The sequence below is a fragment of the Stegostoma tigrinum genome, chromosome 33, assembly GCF_030684315.1.
Source record: "Stegostoma tigrinum isolate sSteTig4 chromosome 33, sSteTig4.hap1, whole genome shotgun sequence".
NCBI lineage: Eukaryota > Metazoa > Chordata > Chondrichthyes > Orectolobiformes > Stegostomatidae > Stegostoma > Stegostoma tigrinum.
In genome coordinates, this window is record NC_081386.1 from 6,887,755 (window position 1) to 6,903,321 (window position 15,567).

The 15,567-nt window shown below is 45.1% G+C and overlaps 1 protein-coding gene across 1 annotated transcript in view; it reads right to left on the minus strand.

Annotated features, from left to right (window-relative positions):
• adamtsl3 (ADAMTS-like 3) overlaps positions 1–15,567 on the minus strand; it is a 582,072-nt gene that overhangs the window by 173,101 nt on the left and 393,404 nt on the right. Inside the window, exons 10-11 of the mRNA XM_048563174.2 lie at positions 3,340–3,451; positions 2,396–2,534 (exon numbers count right to left, since the gene is read on the minus strand). Of these exons, the coding sequence (XP_048419131.1) occupies positions 2,396–2,534; positions 3,340–3,451 (251 nt within the window). The remainder of the gene's footprint in view (positions 1–2,395; positions 2,535–3,339; positions 3,452–15,567) is intronic.

A 15,567-nucleotide genomic window follows, 5' to 3' on the forward strand; every position in this document is an offset into this window, starting at 1 on the left:
GACTCCACCACCAATCTACCGCCATTGTTTCTATGTAGCTATTGCTTTCTGCTTCCCTGGTTGGGACCACTGTTCATTGTTAACAAAATCAGTTAGATTCCCTACAGTGTGGAAACAGGCCCTTTGGCCGAACAAGTCTACACTGCCATTTGAAGCATCCCACCCAGACCCATTCCCCCATAACCCGCACACCCTGAATACTACGGGCAATTTAGCATGGCCAATCCACCGAACCTGCATATCTTTGGATTGTGGGAGGAAACCGGAGCACCCAGAGGAAACCCACGCAGACACTGGGAGAATGTGCAAACTCCACACAGACAGCTGCTCGAGGCTGGAATCGAACCCGGGTCCCTGGGGCTGTGAGGCTGCAGTGCTAACCACTGAGGCACCGTGCCGCCCCCTTTTGTGAGTCCTTTGTGCCACTCCGGTATATTGATTTTCATTAGCTCTTCTTTCTTTTGAGGTGGCTGGGGAGACATCTCGTCTGCTGGTCTTTCCATGTCTGTGGGCAGCCAGTTCAACACAATGATAGAATGTGATATGCCAGTTGGATGATGTCCAAGTTCTGTCCTGGTAACTGCTGACTGGAATCCATCCAGAAATTGTGGTCAATTTGCATCATATGATTAGTATTAGCCTTGTTTTACTTTAGCAACGTTCATTCTAGAATCTAAACAAGGAAATATAGCTTTTGAAATAACTTATGATGTCTCTTCATGTCTTCTGGACAGGATTACCTTGTTGATACCTTTAAAACTTGCTCTGTGCTTCATAACATCTATGGTCTGGAAATAAATGTTGTCCCATTATCTTCAATTTGTGCTATAACTCTATGCTGGCGGTGCCACCTAATAATGCAAAGTATTTGAAGCCAGAAAAACACTCAACAGCACTATTTTGCTTTGAGAACAATGGTGAGATTAACAGTGCTCAGTGTGATTGTACTACTCTGGATAACAGTCTTTGTAGTTTGCACAGTTAAACGTGGAAATTAGGAAGCTGCTGTCTAAGTTACACAGCTTTACCCATGCTGCACTATAAGGTTATCCTTTAGACAGATTTGGTACTGAAATAGTTCTGGGACAGGAATTCCTCGGAGTACCTATTAGTTAGTCACTTGGCATGGCAGAAAATGTTACAGCTGGCACATTTGGCTGCAAATCAACATGTAATAGAATTTAATGCTACATGGCCATGTTGAGATTTGAATCCATGTCACCAGAATATTAGGTTGGAATTCTGGATGACTAGTCCACAGACATTACCACTGTGCCACCAATGTTTCTGATACAGTGATAGTGTCTCTACTTTTGGGCCAGAAGGTCCAGGTTACCTGTGACAGAGGTCTGTCTTTAAATGTCCAAACAGTTGGATGGAATTACTTTGTGGACAGACTAAAACCACAGTTGTTAGATTTGGAGGTAGTTGCTCATAATCTGTAGCTCTGTAAATAATCTTTACCTTGTTGCTTTCTTGAATATAACAGGAACATCCAAGGACTATTCTACCTCACCTTAGCACAATCGCAGTGAGTTAACCTCCCTTGTTTGATGCAGCAACAGGGATTAATACTCCGGCCTGGTCAACCAGCCTAGCCCACATCCTTCTTACTGGTATGTGCACAGACAGCATGACAATGTTCTGACATTACAGACCCTCATAAATAGGACTGAGAGCTTTTAATGCTTTTCTATTGTTGTCTTGAAGCTATGATTTTGTCTGACTGGTCTTTTTGATATTTGTGGTGCTAGTCAAGAAGGTGGGAAGAGATAATTTGGCCACAGTGGAAATGGAACTTTTCAATTTGGTAACTAGGACTGTGCCAATTTTAAGGTTGGCTCTGTTTAAGATGGAGAAAAGTGTGCCAGTGGGGCATTTATTTGCATTTACATGACTAAGCCTCTCATACTAATGGTAGACTCATGTAGTGTTTTATTTTGTGGTGAGACGTTTTTAAAGGAGTCTGATTTAGTAGTTTATAAACTAGGCGCCAGTCTCCTGGACTCTGAACTAAAATGGTGCCATTATAAAAGCCAGCTTACATCTGTAGAATTTTGATTTATTTTACATCTCATGTTCCTGTAGTTTATCTCGGAGTTCTAAATGTACTTACTCAGCATCTCTCCTACTTGTTCCATAGCCTCCATTCTAACCTCTCGCATTTTAAACTGTCTCTAGCAATTAGAGAAATAATTTCATTCCTGGCAGGCCATAAAAGTCAGTACAGAACAGAAATCATGAGGATCCAACACTGACGAGTTTTACTAGCTGTGAGCTGGGGTGCAAAATCAACATTATACAGATTCTGAGCTCTGACTTCAAGCTGCTTACCACGAACAAATCTCTGCAGTCAATAAATTCTCACTCTTTCTGCCCTTGGACATAAACTCACCTGGACGGACAATCATCCATATTGCACTCCTGCAGTTTGGGCTTGGGCTTTTTATTTTCTGGATAGTAATTGCAGGAATGCTCAGGAACCACACGGCCTGAGCGTATGTCCACACACTCTGCAGAGCTAAGTTGATAACCTAAAAAGAGATGGATTTAAAAACAATATAATAAACAATATACTCAATATGGTTGCTAAATGTTAACCAAAGTTTGTGATACATTTCAAAATAGTCATTCTCCTAAGGGAGCCCTTCACCACACCCCTTCTTTGGCACAGATGGCTTAAGAAACTGAGTCGTAAAGGGCAAAAATAGTCCCAGATTCATCAGAAAACTTCTAGATTCAATTGAATGGTTGCCCTGAGTTACTGAACTCAGCAAATGGCACATTACCAAATATCACATCAGCATACTTTAGTTAGGATAGAGTAAATAGGGCAGATTCTCCATTTTTGATCATTACCCATGTTGCTGGAAGTGAGCGAGAGTCTCTGTCAAGTGTGGACGGGACTGTGCATGGCTACAGCTGAAATAATTTTGACTTAACTTCCTGGAGTTCGACAGAGAGTAAAACCTAGTATCACATCCAAGCCTGGTAATTTCCCAAATGCCTGGTTAAGTTAAAGTTGCCACCCAACTTGCTCTCTTGCTGTTACCATGGTCAATTTGCCAGCTACAATTTACTGTCAATACAGACTGTTTCGTCAGTGACAGGGCCAAGCACTAAGGGGTCAGCTTTCATGAGAGGAAAGCCAATAACTGGAGAAACAAGGGTAACTAGGGATGGGCAGTAAATGCTGGCCAGCCAGCAACACTAAAATTCCATGCAAATAAATAAGAAATGTTTTACAAGTTAGCTTGTTTTGGGCATTACAGCCTCCAGGGTAGATTCAATTTTTAAAAAAATAATGAAATACACAAGATGTCTGAAATGATTTGTTACCTCCTCCACAGGTTGCAGTGCATGGATAGAAATCGGTCTCTCTCCACTGGTGGCTGATTGGTTGATAGAACATAAACTGGACTACACTGTCCTTTGAAGAAACATATCTGGTCTATAACAAAATTAAAGAAAGAAGGAAATGTTGATTAATTACATTCACTCACTCAAAGCACATCAGATACTGATCAAGCTCCTTAGACTGGCAAAGGATGCTGTAAAATGATCCATCAAGGTCAGTGATTTGGAATTCTGAGACGAGAAAGTCAGTGTATAAAGCTACTAGCTCAGAGTTCTACGAGGTATGCACTGCTTTTTCTAAGCACACACGTTTCACCAAATTTTCAGTACCAAATTATGAGGGGCATAGACAATGTAGACAGGAAGGAAGCTTTCCTCTTAGCAGAGCAATCAATAATCAGTGGGCATGGATATAAGGAAAAGGGCAAGAGGCTGAGAGAGGATTTATGGAAAAATTCTGCAGTTCATGGCCTGAAAGGATGCTAAGGGAAGGAACCATCACCACATTTAAGACCTATTTAAGATCATCATCACAGAATGTAATACTATGGAGTGAGTACTGGAAAATGAGACTAATATAGACAGTTGCTTGATGACTGGCATAAGCAGAATGGGCTGAAGAGCCTCATTCTGTGCTGTAAAATTCTATGATTCTAAAAATGATCCATCAAAATGCAAAAGAGTTCAAATACAAAACAATGGCCAAATCAAGTTCCCTCAATTTTTTGCTAGTTTAAAGATCATTCAGTCTGGGGGCCCATCCACAAAATTGGCATTGTCCCCAGACTGAATGATTTTGGATGGGAGGTTCCTCAAAGACCATTTAAAATTAAGCTTGTTGTTTTAGGTGCAGGGAAACCGATATACATGTTTTGCTCTTACAATATTTTAAATTGATTAGAATGCACACACGTAATTCCAATGGTTTTTAACTCTCAATTCGGAGCCAATTTACTCAAAAGCCTTGGACAACTCTGATTAAAAATAGTTATATTTTGTGATAAGCCAATTCTCAGTTCAACGAGGCATCAGGTTATAACTTTAAATCAATTTATTTTAAAGTTTAGCTGCTCAATTTTGTTTCCCCTTGGCAAGTTTCGGTTGTAGCAATCACCAGCTGAGTTTGAGTAGAGAGTTCGGCCGAACAAAAGTCTCTGTAAAATGATATAAATTTGAGCACACTGCACTCCTGCAATTGTGGGTTACAATCAAAGTAGAAATTAAACCCTTGGCAACTAATTCAGCTACCATTCTGTAAATATTTTCTTCAACACAGAGATCTTAAATTCAGTTCTGATCAGAAGACGTCAACCTTAAGCGTTAACAGCATTGCTGTCTCCACAGATGCTGCCCAACCTGCTCAGTATTTCCAGTATAACAAAGTGTGGACCTGGATGAACACAGCAGGCCAAGCAGCATCTCAGGAGCACAAAAGCTAATGTTTCAGGCCTAGACCATTCTCAGAGAGTATTTCCAGTATTCTCTCGTTTGCATTTTGAATGTACGCTTAACTATCCTTCCTGTATATTTTCTGCGAGGGAATGGTTTAAGGTATAAGTTACTGCAATGAGAAACTTAGCTCCTCAAAATTCATTCACCTTCGACAAGACTGTGGCTAGGGGTAGGGTGAAAAGCTCTCCATACGCCCTAGAGGGGTGCAGTCCTCACAGCACTCCAACCCTAACATCAGCCAGGAGAGAGTACCCTCTAGACTGGTACTCCATCTAGCATCTCAAACATTTACTGCCTCCACCACCACTGCTGAACAGTGGCAGCAGTGTACCATCTACAGCATCAGCTTACCAAGGCTCCTGAAACCCCTGCTTCCAAAGCCCTGAATTACCACCTAAAAGGATGAAGTCTGCAGATCCATGGGAGCATCACCACCTGCACATTTCCCCCCAAGTCTCATAACATTCCGGATTAGAAGTATATCGCCATTCCTTCACTGTAGCTGAGTCTGCTTTCTGGAACTCCCTCCACAATATGGAGGCAATATGGATGTCCCTACAACCCAAAGACTGCAGTGGCTCAAGAAGTTACGATGACTCAGTGGGTAGCTCTGCTGCCTTGCAGCACCAGGGAACCAGGTTCAATTCTATCCTTGGGTGGCTGTCTGTGTGGAGTTTGCACATTTCCCTGTGCCTGCAAGGGTTTCCTCCCAAAGTCCCTAGATGTGCAGGTTAGGTGCATTTACAACATCTGCAGTTCTTTCGGTTTCCATTTAGGGTACGGAAGTGGGTCTGGGTAAGATGCTGTTTGGAGGGTTGGTGTGGAACTGATGGGCTGAATGGCCTCCTTCCACACAGTAAATATTCTATGATTCTATGAACGCAGCTCACCATCAGCTTTTCAAAGGGAATGAAGGATAGGCAAGGATAGGCTGGGGTAGGCGATGGCCAAGTGGTATTACTTGCTGGGCTGTTAATCCAGAGACACAGATAACGGTTCTGGGGACCTGGGTTCGAATCCTGCCATGGCAGATGGTGGAATCTGAATTCAACAAAATATCTGGAATTAAGAATCTAATGATGACCATTAACCCATTGCGAATTGTTGGAAAAACCCATCTGATTCACTAAAGTCCTTTAGGGAAGGAAACTGTCATCCTTACCTGGTCTGGCTGACATGTGACTCCAGACACACAGCAATGTGGATGACCTGCCCTCTGGGCAATTAGGGATGGGCAATAAATGCTGCCTGGCCAGCAATACCCTCATCCCGTTAATGAATAAAGGAAAGAAGAGGCAATAAATACTGGCTTAATCAACAACATCCACATTCCACGAACAAAGCGCACCTACCTATACTTAGCAAACGTATTGCCAAATATTGTAAATGGGAATTTTGAAAATGATGCCTTATAACATTACTTGCTTTATCATTTTCTTCCATGAGGCAGCAGATATTTAAGAAAGTTTGCTTTGCCACATACCATCAACCAAGGAGTTTGATTTGCAGAAATTAAATGAGTAAATTCACAATAAGCCTTTTCCCCAGTGTTCCCCCACCTCCTTGCCGTGACCCCTTTACATGTTCCCACACTTGGGGTCATTAGCTATGCACGGTGGTTTCCCGATCAAAGAGAGGGAGTTCACTGTTGCCATAAAGAAAGTGCCAGAAAGAGGCAAAACCACCTTAGGTGGAGGGAAGGTCCTTGAAGATTCAGGAAAGGATTGGCAGTGTTAGGTCTCGGACTCAAATGAAACCAAACATGACCAAGGATCTGCAGGGAGCAGGGTAACTTCTTCAGATTAGGCATCCCTGGAAGAGGCTTCGCAGTGTCTGGGCTCTTTTAGAAGGAAATAGTGTCAACTAATGGACACTCTCTTCATAAATGCAACATCAGTTATTGTTCCACTGCCGCCCCTCTCCGTGGTCAGAGCACACACATGTTTCAAAGCAGGAAAATGAGGTGGCATGACAGGCTCCTGCTCCCACTGCCATATTTTTACAGTGGGTTGGATGCCCCTCTGGGGTGGGAAATACAGGCCACATCTAGAAAACCAGACTGCCAAAACTTTTCTCCTTTAACCTGTCTTACTTCAGACAGGAATAACACAGGAAATTCCAACCCAGTGAATCATCAGCTTTCCTCCTTAGTTCAACAATATACTGTCGTCTTTTATATTCTCACGTTCACCATCACTAAAATCTGCAGTTGGTCTGAAGTATGAAGCAGAAGTTATCGGTGAAACGAGCAAGCAGAATCAGAGGGGAATCAGAGATTTGTAACCTTCCGGCATCTAAGACGTTACTTCTGCCACTGCTCTTTGGTGTGAAAACCGGGGAACATGACGGCCACAGTCTGCAGGCAGTGGGGTGAATGGCCTCTGCCTGCCTGCTGGGATTCTATGATTCTCCATATTATGGTTCAGGAACAAGAGGAAAATGCTGACAACTGATGGATATCCAGAAGAAAAACAGAAAATGGTAGGATTACTGAGTGGGTAAAGTTTGAATCCAAATAATAACTTTGTTTCCCTTCACAGACACTGCCTGGCCTGCTGAGTGTCTCGAATATTTTCAGTTTTTGACACTTAGGGATCTACAGCTTCTATTTTTTTTTACACATATTGTTATAGGCTGCAGTTGATGAAGAAGAAGAGGGAAAAGTCTGCAAAGAGTGTAAAAGTCACCAGACTTTTGCAGCAGACAGTATGATAACCTGTTGTAGTTATAGGCTGAAGGACTGGATTCACTGGAGGGTAATGTTCAGCAAGGATGTAATTACAGAACCATGTCATTCACACCAAGCAGACCTGTAGCCAACTTTAGATATAGCTGCCAATAGCTAATGGCCATGTGACTGTGGCCCTACATTTTCTTGCCCCCAGCTCCTTCCAAGTTAGAGCATGGAACGTCAGTACAGTTAGCCAGTTTGTGGTCCAAAAATGTATGGAAAAGTTGACTAATGTGTTCGCGATGAACAGCAACAGAATCAAAGCAAGCCTGCCCAATTTCATGTGACTGTGCGATTTCCAAAATATACAGAGGGTAATTGATGTCTCCTCTACTGACTTCAGTGCCTTTAAGGCATGGTACAATGGCCCACATGAGCACAGCATGGATGTGGTCAAATCTGTGACTAAAATCGCCACGGTCGGTACTTTACATCGTTCTCGGGTGCGGGCTCTGAAACACTGGGGCAGGGGGAACGTTGTTTCTCTGTGTAACATCAGTTAGGATGGCAATAAAACCTGGTGGCTTCCCTGTGGGCTCAGGAAGTACAACTCACGCGGGACACCGCCCAGCCACAAAGGCCAGCCCATTTGGGAAGATGTTCTCCTACCCTCACCAATGGATGCATCAACCGCGTGTGTAAGGGGGAATATGGTTTAATGGGCCGGTCAAGGTTCACGCGAAGGTTCAGTTAGGAAGGCAAATGCAATTTATTTTAAGAGGGCTAGAATACAGGAGCAGAGATGCACTTCTGAGGCTGTACAAGGCTCTGGTCAGACCACAGAGATAATGAGAACTGCAGATGCTGGAGAATCCAAGACAACAAAGTGTGGGGCTGGATGAACACAGCAGGCCAAGCAGCATCTTAGGAGCACAAAAGCTGACATCTAAGCCTGAAACACCAGCTTCTGTGCTTCTAAGATGCTGCTTGGCCTGCTGTGTTCATCCAGCCCCACACTTAGTTCTCTGGTCAGACCACATTTGGTATATTGTAAGAAGTTTTGGACCCCATAATCACGGAAGGATGACCTGGTCTTGGAGGGGTTCCAGAGGAGCTTCACAAGAATGATCCAAGGAATAAAGGACTTGCCAATATATGAAGTGCATCAGAACTCTAGTTCTGTACTCAATGGAGTTTAAAAGGATAAGGTGGGGGGGGGGGGGTGATCTCATTCAAACTTACAGACTGTTGAGTACCCCGGAAAGAGTGGATGTGGAGAAGCTAGTTCCACTGGTAGCAGAAACTAGAACTCGAGGGCACAGCCTCAGAGTGAAAGGATGATCCTTTAGAACGGAGATGAGGAGGAATTTCTTCAACCAGAGGGTGGTGTATCTGTAGAAGTCAACTTCCACAGTCCTCTGCGGCAATAATTCATTGAGTTTCTTTAAGGAAGAGATAGATAAGTCTTTGATTAGTAAGGGGGATTCAGGGATTAGAGGGGGAAGGTAGAAGAATGGGGTTGAGGAACGTATCAGCCATTATTGAATGGCAGAGCAGACTTGATGGGCTGAATGGCCTAACTCTCCTCCTTTTCTTTTGGTCTTATAAATGAACAATATTAAGGGAGCAGCAGCTATTTCCAGATGATGACCCTGTGAGCAACCTCAAGTTTTAAATGCAGATTGGGTCTGCAAAGAGGGACAATTTAACATTAATGACTTGGCTGAACAGACCAACTACATTTCCGCCAAACTTGGTGTGATACAAAGATAGGTAGGGAATACAAGCTGTGAGGACAATACAAAAAATCTGCAAAGGAACATAAATGGGTGAAATGAGTTGTCAAAATGTTGGAAGATGAAGCATAATGCAAGAAATGTGAGGTTGTCCACTTTATTAGGAAGAACCGAAAAACAGAGTTTTATTTAGGTGAAGAGATGGCAACATGATATGGGATAATAAAATGTGAGGCTGGATGAACACAGCAGGCCAAGCAGCATCTCAGGAGCACAAAAGCTGACGTTTCGGGCCTAGACCCTTCATCAGAGAGGGGGATGGGGTGAGGGTTCTGGAATAAATAGGGAGAGAGGAGGAGGCGGACCGAAGATGGAGAGAAAAGAAGATAGGTGGAGAGGAGAGTATAGGTGGGGAGGTAGGGAGGGGATAGGTCAGTCCAGGGAAGACGGACAGGTCAAGGAGGTGGGATGAGATTAGTAGGTAGATGGGGGTGTGGCTTGGGGTGGGAGGAATGGATGGGTGAGAGGAAGAACAGGTTAGGGAGGCAGAGACAGGTTGGACTGGTTTTGGGATGCAGTGGGTGGAGGGGAAGAGCTGGTCTGGTTGTATGGTGCAGTGGGGGGAGGGGACGAACTGGGCTGGTTTAGGGATGCAGTGGGGGAAGGGGAGATTTTGAAACTGGTGAAGTCCACATTGATACCATTGGGCTGCAGGGTTCCCAGGCGGAATATGAGTTGCTGTTCCTGCAACCTTCGGGTGGCATCATTGTGGCACTGCAGGAGGCCCATGAAGGACATGTCATTTAAAGAATGGGAGGGGGAGTGGAAATGGTTTGCGACTGGGAGGTGCAGTTGTTTGCTGCGGACTGAGCGGAGGTGTTCCGCAAAGCGGTCCCCAAGCCTCCGCTTGGTTTCCCCAATGTAGAGGAAGCCACACCACGTACAGTGGATGCAGTATACCACATTGGCAGATGTGCAGGGGAACCTCTGCTTAAGGTGGAATGTCATCTTGGGGCCTGGGATAGGGGTGCTGGAGGAGGTGTGGGGGCAAGTGTAGCATTTCCTGTGGTTGCAGGGGAAGGTGCCGGGTGTGGTAGGGTTGGAGGGCAGTGTGGAGCGAACAAGGGAGTCACGGAGAGAGTGGTCTCTCCGGAAAGCAGACAGGGGTGGGGATGGAAAAATGTCTTGGGTGGTGGGGTCGGATTGTAGATGGTGGAAGTGTCGGAGGATGATGCATTGTATCCAGAGGTTGGTGGGCTGGTGTGTGAGAACGAGGGCAATCCTCTTTTGGCGGTTGTGGCGGGGGCGGGGTGTGAGGGGTGTGTTGTGGGAAATGCGGGAGACGCGGTCAAGGGCATTCTCGATCACTGTGGGGGGAAAGTTGCGCTCCACACTGCCCTCCAACCCCACCACACCCGGCACCTTCCCCTGCAACCACAGGAAATGCTACACTTGCCCCCACACCTCCTCCATCACCCCTATCCCAGGCCCCAAGATGACATTCCACCTTAAGCAGAGGTTCACCTACACATCTGCCAATGTGGTATACTGCATCCACTGTACGTGGTGTGGCTACCTCTACATTGGGGAAACCAAGCGGAGGCTTGGGGACCGCTTTGCGGAACACCTCCGCTCAGTCCGCAGCAAACAACTGCACCTCCCAGTCGCAAACCATTTCCACTCCCCCTCCCATTCTTTAAATGACATGTCCATCATGGGCCTCCTGCAGTGCCACAATGATGCCACCCGAAGGTTGCAGGAACAGCAACTCATATTCCGCCTGGGAACCCTGCAGCCATATGGTATCAATGTGGACTTCACCAGTTTCAAAATCTCCCCTTCCCCCACCGCATCCCTAAACCAGCCCAGTTCGTCCCCTTCCCCCACTGCACCACACAACCAGCCCAGCTCTTCCCCTCCACCCACTGCATCCCAAAACCAGTCCAACCTGTCTCTGCCTCCCTAACCTGTTCTTCCTCTCACCCATCCCTTCCTCCCATCCCAAGCCGCACCCCCATCTACCTACTAACCTCATCCCACCTCCTTGGCCTGTCCGTCTTCCCTGGACTGACCTATCCCCTCCCTACCTCCCCACCTATACTCTCCTCTCCACCTATCTTCTTTTCTCTCCATCTTCGGTCCACCTCCCCCTCTCTCCCTATTTATTCCAGAACCCTCACCCCATCCCCCTCTCTGATGAAGGGTCCAGGCCCGAAACGTCAGCTTTTGTGCTCCTGAGATGCTGCTTGGCCTGCTGTGTTCATCCAGCCTCACATTTTATTATCTTGGATTCTCCAGCATCTGCAGTTCCCATTATGTCCGCAACATGATATGGTACAGAGGGTCTGAGTGTCCTCATGCATGTTCCTGCAACTTTTGGGTGGCATCGTTGTGACACTGCAAGAGCCCCAGGGTGGACATTTCATCTAAGGTATGGGAGGGGGAGTTGAAATGGTTCGCGACTAGGAGGTGCAGTTGTTTATTGCGAACCGAGCGGAGGTGTTCTGCAAAGCGGTCCCCAAGCCTCCGCTTGGTTTCCCCAATGTAGAAGAGGCCACAACGGGTACAGCGGATGCAGTATACCACAGCTGAACGTCTGTTTGATGTGAAAAGTCTTCTTGGGGCTTGGGATGAGGGTGAGGGAGGAGGTATGGGGGCAAGTGGAGCACTTCCTGCGATTGCAGGGCAAAAGTGCTGGGTGTGGCGGGGTTGGAGGGGAGCGTACAGCAGACAAGGGAGTCGCGGAGCGTGTGGTCCTTCCGGAAGGCAGACAAGGGGAAGAAACAACTGCACCTCCCAGTCGCGAACCATTTCAACTCCCCCTCGCATTCCTTAGACGACATCTCCATCCTGGGCCTCCTGCAGTGCCACAACAATGCCGCCCAAAGGTTGCAGGAACAGCAACTCATATTCTGCTTGGGAACCCTGCAGCCCAATCCTATCAATGTGGATTTCACAAGCTTCAAAATCTCCCCTCCCCACTGCATCCCAAAACCAGCCCAGTTCGTCCCCACCTCCCTAACCTGTTCTTTCCTCTCACCTATCCCCTCCTCCCACCTCAAGCCGCACCTCCATTTCCTACCTACGAACTTCATCCCGTCCCCTTGACCTGTCCGCGCACGCCCCCCCCCCCCACCCCCAGACTGACCTATCCCCTCCCTACCTCCCCACTTACACTCACCTCTAACAGGCTCCATCCCCACCCCTTTAACTTATCTGTCTCCATTCCACCTATCTTCTCCTCTATCCATCTTCGATCCGCCTCCCCCCTCACCCTATTTATTTCAGAATCCTCTCCCCCTCCCCCTTTTCTGATGAAGGGTCTAGGCCCAAAACGTCAGCTTTTGAGCTCCTAAGATGCTGCTTGGCCTGCTGTATTTATCCCGCTCCACACTTTGTTATCTCAGATTCTCCAGCATCTGCAGTTACCATTATCTCTGGTCCTCATTAGGCCAGCTTTTAGAATTCAGATCTTTAACTGAATTCAGTTCGCCACATGCCAAGGTGGGATTGAATTTGTCCCGAGAATGTTAGGCAAGCAGTCTTGGTGATTGCTACTGTCTCACTAATTAATCGCAGCAATTCTCCTGCCCAGAGGATATTAAAGGCTGGTCCATTCAATATATTCAAAACTGAGTTAGTCAGATCATTGGAGTACAAAGTAGTCCAGGGTTATGACACCAAGCAGAAAAGTGGAGTTGAGGCCTTCATCATATTAACCATGAGCTTGTTGATGTGTAAGTCAGGCTCAAGGGGCCAAAGAGCCTTCTGCTGCTCTTGTTTCTTGTGCTGTTTCATTACATAACACAATGACTCATAAGCCCAAACAATACAGAAATTTTACAACAGCTTTTTCTGACAGTTCATTTCTCATTGTACTTTTAAATTTAAGTCATACTTAAGTAATTGATATGAGAAATGAATAATTTTCCATTCATCCTGCAGATAGTTGCGACATTTAGTTTTAAATCAATTTCCTTCTGTTCCCTCACCATTACGAGTTTCATAATGGGCCCTCCCTTCACCTTGAACATACTACTTCTCTCTGCCATATACCTACTTCAATCCAGAGTTCAGTTCAAGTTTTTCTTCATGTATGTTTACATCACTGCAGATGTATATGCTAAATTCTATTTAATACCACTTTGAACATCACTTATTTATATCCTGTAAAATATCGCCTGATATTGTCAGAAGAGAAAATTTAAAGTTGTAAGTTTAGATGCCAATTTAAAAACAGGAATGAAAGTTCACGAGAGTTTATTCAAGCAGAACTGTCCCAGCATTGCTGTTAATGCAATTTCCTACTGGTGTTATGTTCCCAAAGGTAAGCACAGGATATTTGTAACGATGGTTTTATGGCTGAATTCTGGATCAGGTTCTTTGTTTTTAGTACGTGACTAATGATGGTGCTTGCTGAATTAATTTGAATCTGACGAGATGCATAACTTTAAGAGGTGGGAGAAACTGGCAATATTATCCATTTCAACAAGTAGAAGACTGAAAGGCCCTGACTGTCTTGGAGCTGTACAGCACAGAAACAGACCTTTCAGTCCAATTCATCCATGCTGACCAGATATTCTAAATTAATCTAGTCCCTTTTGCCAGTGACAAATCCCTCTAAACCCTTCTTATTCATATGCTAATCCAAATGCCTTTTAAATGTTGTAATTGTACCAGCCTCCACCACCTCCCCTGGCAAGCCTTTGTAGGACTGTACCAGACTAACTGCACTATTTGTGGACCCAATCTGTACTCGATGGAGTTTAAAAGGATAAGGTGGAGAGGGGGTGATCTCATTCAAACTTACAGACTACTGAGCACCCTGGAAAGAGTGGATGTGGAGAAGCTAGTTCCACTGGTAGCAGAAACTAGGACTCAAGGGCACAGCCTCAGAGTGAAAGGATGAATCCAGTTTTAACAGATGATTCTCTGAAGCTGGATGATACACAATTCTGTACGACCTGTACAAGAAACTATTTGACTTATTAGCTCAGTGCTAAGTTGAATGTTTTCCTACTTCAAATAACTAGATTTCATCCGGTCAAAATCCTTCCTTTTAACAAAAACTGAGTCTCGCTAACTTTTTTGAAGAGGTGACAAACAGGATCAATGAAGGCAGCGCAGTAGACTTCAGCAAGGCATTCAACAAGTTTCCACATGGTAGAATAGTTAGCAAGGTTAGATCATATAGAATCCAGGGGACCTGGCCAAGTAGACACAAAATTGGCTTGAAAGTAAGAGAGAGAGAGAGAGAGAGAGAGAGAGAGGGGTGGTGGACGGTTGTTTTTCAGACTGGAGGCCTGTGACCACCAGCGTGCCATAAGTATCAGTGCTGGGTCCACTGCTTTTCATTGTTTTTATAACTGATTTGATATGAATATAGTAGGTACGGTTAGTAAGCTTGCAGAAGATGCCAAAACTGGTGGTGTAGTAGACAGCAAAAAGAAGGTTACTTCAGAGTACAAAGGGGCGTTGATCAGATGGGAGACTGGGCTGAGGACTGGTAGATGGAGTTTAATTTAGATAAATTTGAGGTGTTGCAGTTTGGTAAGGCAAAACAGGGCAGGACTTATACACTTAATGGTAAGGACCATGGGGAGTGTTGCCGAACAAAAAGATCTAGGGGGGCAGGTACATAGTTTCTTGAAAATGGAGTCGCAGGTAGACAGGGTGGTGAAGAAGTCATTTGGTAAATTTGCCTTCATCGGTCAGTGCAGTGCATTTAGCATAGGAGTTGGGAAGTCATGCTGTGGCTGTACAGGAGTTTGGTGAGGCCACTTTGAGAATACAGCATTCAATTCCAGTCTTTTGGAGAATGATGTGGGTGGTGCAACATTGCAGTTTGCAACAAGAGTGCTACAGACTCCATAAATATGGCAGGAGATCATTCGGAAAACCACACCACTGCCTCTCCATATCCACATATGGAGCTATCCATACAATCTCATTAACCATGTCCTATGGAGAATCAAGTACATGATTTATTTTTGTCAAATTGTTTATTGTACAAGCACAAAATCACAGAATTGTTAAAGTGAAGAAAGAGGCAATTCAGCCCATCATGCCTGTACTGGTTCTGTTAGCTAGTGTCAATTTCCCGCCTTCACCCTATATCGCTTCACACCATTTCTATCGTAACAACCAGCAGCAAAATGCTATCAGAATTCCTGTTCAAAAGTTATCCAAATAACCTATACGTGGGGTATTTATCCACAACTCAGAATTTGAAGATGAATATTCATTCAAGCCTGCATGATTGCACATTTTCCATTCCCTAATTTGGAGCAAATTCTGAATCTCAGCCTATAGCTTCCAAGCCACTAAAACAAACTGAACCTGAAACGTAAT